General features: G+C 43.4%; 1 protein-coding gene and 1 long non-coding RNA gene across 2 annotated transcripts in view; both read right to left on the bottom strand.

Moving 5' to 3' along the window:
* The window catches only part of LOC107699440 (uncharacterized), a 4,689-nt gene extending 3,605 nt beyond the window's left edge, over positions 1-1,084 (bottom strand). Inside the window, exon 1 of the long non-coding RNA XR_001635459.1 lies at positions 882-1,084. This is a non-coding gene — a long non-coding RNA (uncharacterized LOC107699440). The remainder of the gene's footprint in view (positions 1-881) is intronic.
* Positions 1-4,158, bottom strand: part of LOC107699438 (complement factor H-like) — a 10,914-nt gene extending 6,756 nt beyond the window's left edge. Inside the window, exons 1-2 of the mRNA XM_016500699.1 lie at positions 3,938-4,158; positions 3,160-3,366 (exon numbers count right to left, since the gene is read on the bottom strand). Coding sequence (XP_016356185.1) covers positions 3,160-3,366; positions 3,938-4,007 — 277 coding nt within the window. The 5' untranslated portion in view covers positions 4,008-4,158. The remainder of the gene's footprint in view (positions 1-3,159; positions 3,367-3,937) is intronic.
* Positions 4,159-9,073: the final 4,915 nt, after the last annotated feature.

Raw genomic sequence — 9,073 nt, forward strand, 5'->3', positions numbered from 1 at the left:
GGTCCCACTTTATATTAAGTGGCCTTAACTGCTATGTACTTACATCAAAAAATAAGTACAATGTACTTATTGTGTTCATATAGTATTGCAAAACACTTTTGCTGCTATTGAGGTGGGATACGGGTAAGGTTAGGAACAGGTTTGGTGGTATGGGTAGGTTTAAGGGTGGGTTAAAATGTAAGGGATGGGTCAACAGTGTAACTATAAATGTAATTACAGAAATTAATTACAGAAGTAATTACATGCAGGTATTTTTAAAAATATAATTACTATGTAAAAACATGTAAGTACACAATATGTGCATTGTATCAAATGATTAATTTAAATGTAAGTACAGTACATCGTACTTAAGGCCACCTAAGTGGGACCGTATTTTCTAGTCTAAACTGAGCTCACTGGAGCCTTGAGAGCATGTGACCTAACATGTGCTAAAATCTCCTTTAGTTACCAAAAATGTGAAGCACATGGCTAATAAATTTAAATTTTACTGGTTGAAGAAGGGGATGTCATTTGACATCACTAAAATAACATTTTGTTGGTTGAACATTAATATTGAATTTTAAATGCAATTTTCTTAGTGTCATTTATAAATCACGATATCCCAGAGGGTTAAATAGATTTGGATTACTCTGATTTTCTGAAGAAAATCTGAGTGGTGTTTATTCATGCGAAACCCGCTGCCACATTACTAGTTCATAACTTTGTGGTTGCTATGTTGTTCTCGATGGCTGCTTCTTGGCCCAAATCAAGAGAGACTGAAGACCCGATGAGTTGTGAGCCTATATTTATATTTTATATATATATATATTGTGCATACATTTTAATGAGCAAAAGTGATGCTTGAGATAATAATATACTGACAACTTATTCAATGCTTTTACCTTCTGTGTGTTTGCCTTCACATTTTGGAAAAGGGCTGCTCCATTCTCCATTTGACTGACAGGTGATTTCTCTCTGTCCTTTTAAAATCAGTCCTTGTCCATTGCATGAAAATGTTAAATTATATCCAGATTTGACTGGACACTCAAAATCAGGAAATCGATCCATTCTGATGTTGTTCTCTTTTGTGTTTAGAAGACATGTTACATCTAGAGAAAGAAGAAATATTAGTCATTGCAGTCATCCATCTGAACTTATTTAATCATTCATCAGAAGTTGTCATTTGTCTTAATATACTAGGTCAAGGATTAAACCTACAGTTTTTATAGGTGAAAATCATATAAGTTCACAAAATTAACTTTGCCCAGCTGTACCAGTATATCATATTTTTATTTTTTGCAGTATGGTGGAGACTGGGGTTAGTCAGCTGTTAATCAACTCACTTTGAGATGAAGAAGGACAGAAAACAAAATCTTAAAGTAATTGTCAGTTTGGAACTGGTTTTATGTGTGAATGTTTATGATTTGATGGAAACTTGACAGCTTTCTTCCTCACAAATTTATGTTGCAATTCAATTTGCTGACTTTGGTTTAAACATTTTGTCCATGTTTGTGCACTAATATTAGCTGAATCTTTTATTTTGAAAAGTCTAAAAAGTCGATGTATTTTATATAGACTTGTCTGCTATGAAAGTACAGAACATTCATATAGCATGGCTGGCATTCCAGTATGCTTTTTTAAAAGATGGCGTCATACCTCCATAAAATAAGCACAGAAAGCATGTCAATACACTTTAATGCATATAGATATTAAAGGGTCTATTATTTATGTATTATTGCTGTGTTTCATATAAATCATGATCATATATATAAGCAAATTCATAATCAGCAGAAAACCCAGAGCACATGGCACAAAGTAAAAAGAAAGTTTAATAACACATGTATTTCCTTTTCCCCCATATTTGCGTGATAGTAAAAAAATAAAATAAAATTGGCTACACACTTTATTATTTTTAACTTTCTCTTATACAGTTTTTGCAACTTTTTTTATTTACATTTTTTTTTTAAAGTTTTTATTGTACTCTGTACACTATATATGTTCACTTAGCTGGCATTAAATGGTTTAATGTTATTTTCAAACATGCTCATTTTAAATATTGCTTTTAGCATTTCTTTAGTTTTATTTGCAAGAAATTCAAAATAAAGAAACCGATTGGGAAAAAATGTTTTATTTTGATCTGCTCCATTAGTTTGTACTTAGTAGTGATTTAGCAATGATTTATTCCCACTGTCACACACACGCAGGTAAAGTCATCACTCCATCATTACACTGTGGTCTTAGGGGAACACCTCCTAAAACTTTGCCCCTCTTACACATAAAGGTGATGTGATCATCATGTGGTACGAACATATTTTGCAGATTAACATAGGCAAACTCTAAACCTCTTCTTTCCATTTCTTCCACCGTCACTGTACAGGGCTCTGAAATAAACCCAGCATGTCTCTATCAGTGTCACAATATACATTCATTAACTAATCATCACAACCTACAACTTAAACTACAAGACTACATCATGATGTTTTTATATGATATATGTGGTGAAGCATGTTCATACTTACTTAAACACCTAATATTCCCTCTCCATTCTCCTTGCACACAGGTCAAGTATCTGGAGAAAGATGGACGCAGATCCAATGTGTATTTAATAAAGCAGCTGTATTCAACTCTCTCCCCCGTATTGTATTCCTTTTTTGTTATTTCTATTGTATCTGCATCGTTCACGTCTGGTGGTGGTCCACATTTCTCTGAGACTGTCATCACCAAAAAAATGTGGCATTAGTAAATTTTAATATTAGCCAGATTATTATTTTTTTTTTTGCTGTTAAACCACAGAACATGTTATTAATGAGTGGTGTTTATCCATGCAAAACCCGCTGCAGAATTAGACCAAGTCAAGAGAAACTTGCGTGCGTATTTATGTGCCAATTTTAGTTGTGTGGGCTAATATTATATTTTTCAATAATATAATATATTAAATAGATTTGGATTACTCTGATTTTCTGAAGAAAATCTGAGTGGTGTTTATTCATGCTAAACCCGCTGCCACATTACTAGTTCATAACTTTGTGGTTGCTATGTTGTTCTCGATGGCTGCTTCTTGGCCCAAATCAAGAGAGACTAAAGACCCGATGAGTTGTGAGCCAATTTGTCCAAATATTTGAATGAGAAAAATTAATGCTTGAGATAATAATATACTGACAACTTATTCAATGCTTTTACCTTCTGTGTGTTTGCCTTCACATTTTGGAAAAGGGCTGCTCCATTCTCCATTTGACTGGCAGGTGATTTCTCTCTGTCCTTTTAAAATCAGTCCTTGTCCATTGCATGAAAACGTTAAATTATATCCAGATTTGACTGGACACTCAAAATCAGGAAATCGATCCATTTTGATGTTGTTCTCTTTTGTGTTTAGAAGACATGTTACATCTAGAGAAAGAAGAAATACTAGTTATTGCAGTCATCCATCTGAACTTATTTATTAATTCATCAGAAGTTGTCATTTGTCTTAATATAATAGGTCAAGGATTAAAACTACAGTTCTTATAGGTGAAAATCATATAAGTTCACAAAATTAACTTTGCCCAGCTGTACCAGTATATCATATTTGTATTTTTTTGCTGTATAGTGGAGACTGGGGTTAGTCAGCTGTTAATCAACTCACTTTGAGATGAAGAAGGACAGAAAACAAAATCTTAAAGTAATTGTCAGTTTGGAACTGGTTTTATGTGTGAATGTTTGATGGATTAATGATAGATGTTTTAATGAATAACACATAGATGGTAACGTTGTCATTACCTTTTTTATTTTCTTTCAATTGTTGGTATCAAGAATATATATATATATATATATATATATATATATATGTATATATATATATACAGTGCATGCATTTATTATACATGAAAAACATTTTATAATTTGCATGTTGACAAACATTTCAACAAAAACAATTCTTAAATGCTCAAAGCAAGTATATTATAGCAGTATTTCTTCATACCTCCACATTTCGGATATGGATAATCCCATTTTCCATTGGACAGGCATTCAATTGTTCGTTGGCCGTGCATCTTCAGGTTCACATCTGTGCATCGAAAAACTAAAATATGTCCAGGTTTATAAGGTGGAGCAATATCTGGATTTCCAACTACAATGTCAACATTGATGAGCTGTTCACTCTCACAGCTAACTTCTGTAGATGAAGAAAAAAAAATTAAACCATTATTAAAAGAAAGCTTTTATAGTTTTCCTGGAATAAAGCAGAGCAGATCAGTTTAATGACAGCTAACTTTACTTCAAATTTAGACCTACATTTGGGATTTATGGTCAATGAACTTTCATGGGAAATGAACAAAGCCAGTAATTTACTGTGAATTTACGGTCAAATAATTTACAGTGTACAGTATTTAAGTATTCACGCAAACATAATCAAAACAAAACAAAAGTGAACGTTCGGTGAATTGTTAGGGAAAAACATCTGACGTGTAACATTATATTAGATCCGTGCATTACAGTAGGTCTTAATAGACCGCCTCATTAATGTTGATCTAACAATAAAAGTATTGAACTGCTGATTGAACTGCTTTTGTAGTTGTAATAATCAATTTATTGTATTGAACACACTAAAGGGATTTTTACATTTGATTATTTTGTTTTTCTTGAATGCTTTTTGTTTAGATGTCGACTTCAAACAGGTGTAGCGCAGCCATCTTTTGTCCGATTCCAACAAATCATACATCATCAAGGTCTTTTAATGGAGAATGTGAAAAAAATGTCATTTTTGAGAAATTGTTCATTGTGATTAATTTTGCCAGCACAGTTCCCTATCTGTCGGTCACTACGAGTAATGTCGTGGTCGACATTATGGGGATTCACTTGGGAGCCCCAATCATCTCTGACTTTAAGAGAAAACGCCAATGAAATTTGGCTAGTGGATTTTGCATACCTGAGCCACTCCCCGTGCATACGGGTATAAATAGGCAACATGTGCATCCACTCCAGATTTTTGCTTCGGAGCCCAGTGGATGAACTTGTTGATCTCCACAAAGCCATTCATCATCTGTCTGGAAGCTGTTCTGGTTGGCATCACGGTGCGAACAGCGGTGTTCCTGTCTGCAGCCATTCCCCTGGGCACTTCAACTAAAAGAGCAGATTTCCTAAAAGAGCAAATCACGGTCGGTTCGCGTCTTTTTAAAAACGGCCGTTTTCCTATCCTCTGTTGACAGCCACGATCGTTGTCTTCAGTGTCTGGGCATTCAGCATGCTGAAGCTGCGTTCGTGGAGGGTTCATGCGTTCACTGTGAGCGTGTGACCATGGCAGCGCTGCGATCACGCCTCTCTCTCCTCACGGGCATGGGGGGGCTCCCTCTGTCACTACCCGCGCTGGCTTCTCTGCCGCGAGCAGCCAACCATCAGTTAGTGCTCTGGGCGATCTGAGGGTTACAGTGAGAGCCTTTCCGCCGGGTCAGTCCCCACGGACCTCTCACTCCTCCCGCAGCAGCTGTTCTGTGCGGCTCCCTGGTGATTCTGCTGTGCCGTCTCACGGCGTGCCCAGCGTTTCATTCAGATGTCGATCGTAGCATCGGGCAATCGTCCTCTGAGGATGAAGATTCGGCGGGGCGGCCCCCCTCGGGTGTTGCCGCCACTGCCGAATCGGAACCAGAGTTGACGGTCGTGCTTTCCCGGGCCGCCGTGAGCATCGGGCTTGAGGCGTGCACACCTCCTGGTCCCGAGCCCTCGCAGCGGGATGATTGGTTCCTCGGTACGGGTCGTGGCTCGCAACCACGCCCTGCCCTGGTTCCTTTCTTCCCGGAGGTGCATGAGGATCTGATGAAGTCATGGAAGGCTCCTTTTTTCGGCCAGAAGCCATTCGTCTACCTCCATCCTCACTACCCTCGATGGCGGGGCGGCTAGGGGGTACGTTGACATTCCCCAGGCGGAGAGCGCGGTTGTGGTGCACTCGTGCCCACAAAATGCCGCCACTTGGAGGAATTGTCCTCGCCTCCCGTCCAAAGCTGTAAGCTGACGGCCGCTCTCGCGGCTGAAGTTTACAGTGCTGTGGGCCAAGCCGCCTCTGCCCTGCATGCCATGGCTATCCTGCGAGTACACCAAGCCAGGGCATTTAAATGCAGGAGGGTAGTACCAACCCGAGGTTGATGCAGGAGCTGTGCTCGGTGACTGACCTCGCCCGACGGGCGACAGAAGTCACAGCGTGGTCCCTCGGGAAGGCGATGTCCACACTTGTGGCCCAAGAGCGCCATCTATGGCTCAGCCTTGCTGAGACGAGCGATGTCGCCAGAGTGCGCTTTCTCAATGCTCCCGTCTCCCAGACTGGACTGTTCGGCGATGCCGTCGAGGACTGTGCCCAGTACAGAAGCAGACCGAGGCCATCCAACACATCTTGCCCCGGTGTGATGCACCATCTGCCACCGCTCCGCCGTGGGCCAAGCCCCAGTCTGCTCGTCGCCGTGGGCGCCCTCCTGCATCCTCCAGAGCCGCTCCACCCCGTGCTGAAACAACATCAAGGCCAGTGCGTTGAGCCTCTCGCAAGAGTGTCGTCTAAGAAGTCGATGAAGCGGCCCTGACATGGGCAACCCGGAGATGTGGGAAGCTGGTCTTTCTCAGGAGATGGCAGAGACAGCGACAGAATCTTCAGTTTTTGTTTGTTTCTGTTCCGCCGCTGGCTCAATGTGAAAAGGCCCACATTTTCAAAGAAAGAGCAATTTCCTTTTCCTCCGGGTTCTCAGGCCCGGGGGCTGGATGCGCTGCTTCCTCACTCTCGCCCACAATGCCCCCCTTTGCCAGCAGCCAAGAAGCTGCGGTTGGGAGACGCATTGCCTCTCCACGCAGCTCTGGCCAGTCCCTCCGGGGACACGGGGAGTTCTGCTGTGATCAGTCAGAACGCGATGCCTTCTGGCCTATCCAGCTCGACTCCCCTCCGCTGCACCACCGCGGGCGCGTCGATTGTTCCTTTGGTGTCACTCGTACAGAGTTTGGGGACGTGGCTTGCGCTGCCTGACCCGTCCCGCTAGCTCATTCGCGCAATCCGACTCGGCTATGCGATTCAGTTCGCCAGGCAATCTCCCAAGTTCAGCGGCATTCTCGAGACTTTGGTGGCAGACCGAGACACACCTGTCTTGCGCGAGAAAATTGCTGTCCTCCTGGCAAAGGATGCAATCGAGCCGGTCCCTCCAGCCGAGATGAAGCAGGGGTTTTTACAGCCCTTACTTCATCGTACCCAAAAAGGGCGGTGGCCTCCGGCCAATCCTGGATCTGCGAGTCTCGAATCGGGCCCTTCTCAAGCTCCCATTCAAGATGTTGACGCAGAAGCGCATTTCATGTCTCGATGTGCTCTCGACACAGGCCGTTCCTACAGTTTGCGCTCGAGGTTCAGGCATGGAAGTACAGGGTCCTCCCCTTCTGACTGTCCCTGTCCCCCCACGTCTTTACGAAGGTTGCGGAGGGTGCCCTTGCCCCGTTACGGGAAGTGGGCATCAGGATCCTCAACTATATAGACGACTGGCTCATTATGGCCCAGTCACGAGAACAGTTGTGCGATCACAGGGACCTGGTGCTCCGGCACCTCAGCCAGTTGGAGCTTCGGGTCAACTGGGAAAAGAGCAAGCTCTGCCCTGTGCAGAGAATCTCTTTTCTTGGTGTGGAGTTAGACTCGGTGAGTATGACGGTGCGACTCACCAATGAGCGTGCCCAGTCAGTGCTGGACTGCCTGAGTTCCTTCAGAGGCAGGACGATGGTACCACTGAAACACTTTCAGAGGCTCCTGGGGCATATGGCATCCGCAGCTGCAGTCACGCTGCTCGGATTGCTCCTATGAGTAGCACTGGCTACACTCCCAAGTCCCGAGGTGGGCATGGCGCCGCGGTACACATCGTGTCACCATCACACCAACATGTCACCGCCTATTCAGCCCCTGGCCGGACCTTGCTTTAAGTGTCCCGGCTTGTCGTTGTTATGACGGATGCCTCCAGTACGGGCTGGGGCGCTACATGCAACAGGCAGGCAGCCTCGGGGCTCTGGACCGGGCCCCGACTGCTTTGGCACATCAATTGCCTAGAGCTGTTGGCAGTGCATCTGGCCTTGCGGCAGTTCCGCTCCTTGACCGAGGCCCCCCTCGGCACGGACGCACTGGCACACAGCTGGCCTCGGGCTCTTCGCAAGTATGCGTTTCTCCCAGTGAGCCTTCTCGCACAAGACAAGATATCCTCTCTCAGGGGCTCGGCACCACTTGGCACCCGCGTCCAGACCTTTGGAACCTCCACGTGTGGCTCCTGGACGGGACGCGGCAGACCTAGCTGATCTGTCACCAGCGGTGGTTAACACGATCACTCAGGCTAGAGCTCACTCTACGAGGCAAGCCTCTGCTCTGAAATGGAATCTGTTCACGAACTGGTTTTCTTCTCGCCGAGCAGAAAGTTTGCAGCTGTTTACATTAACTTAAGACAAACCCGACAGTACTTTCTCAATTTGGTACTCGCAGTACGCGCTTTGGTGTCGAAAGCTGCGGGAATGAGTAATGTGATGTATGCGCAATCCCGCAACGAAATTCAGGATCTGATTAAACATAATTCTATTATACAGAGAATTGTGAAATAGATTTTCATGACTTTTCAAAAACTTTTTGAGTTTATTTATTTTTACAAAACTTTCTAGGCCTGGAAATTGCTGTTCAATGACTTTTCCAGGCTTTTTATGACGTACGAACCCTATGTGATGATCGGGTGCGGTTATGTAAATCAGACAAAAATACAGGTGCGGGCGGTTGGCGGGTGGATAATTTATTTGAAGCTGCGGATTCGGGTGACGTTTTAGCTCAACCGCGCATCACTATTCGGTAACCATTACATGATGACGTGACACCAATGATCCGATGACAAAACAGTGAGAACTAACTGTAAGCTTGGAAAAGCAGGTTTTAATTGAAGCATGTGCTATTTTTTTGACCAGTGCATTCCAAACTGGGTTAAACTTTTAAAGAACACAGGCCATTCAGGGAAATACAAGTACCGGTACATTTCCAACAGGATCGAATAAAAATAACATGCCAGGCTGTCCTTGCAAAGTTGGAACTGCGCCACTTTATAGAACAGCCTTTGAGCACAGACCCATTGTAGTCTAC

The sequence above is a fragment of the Sinocyclocheilus anshuiensis genome, unplaced genomic scaffold (genome assembly GCF_001515605.1).
Source record: "Sinocyclocheilus anshuiensis isolate Anshui unplaced genomic scaffold, SAMN03320099.WGS_v1.1 scaffold766, whole genome shotgun sequence".
Classification (NCBI taxonomy): Eukaryota; Metazoa; Chordata; class Actinopteri; order Cypriniformes; family Cyprinidae; genus Sinocyclocheilus; species Sinocyclocheilus anshuiensis.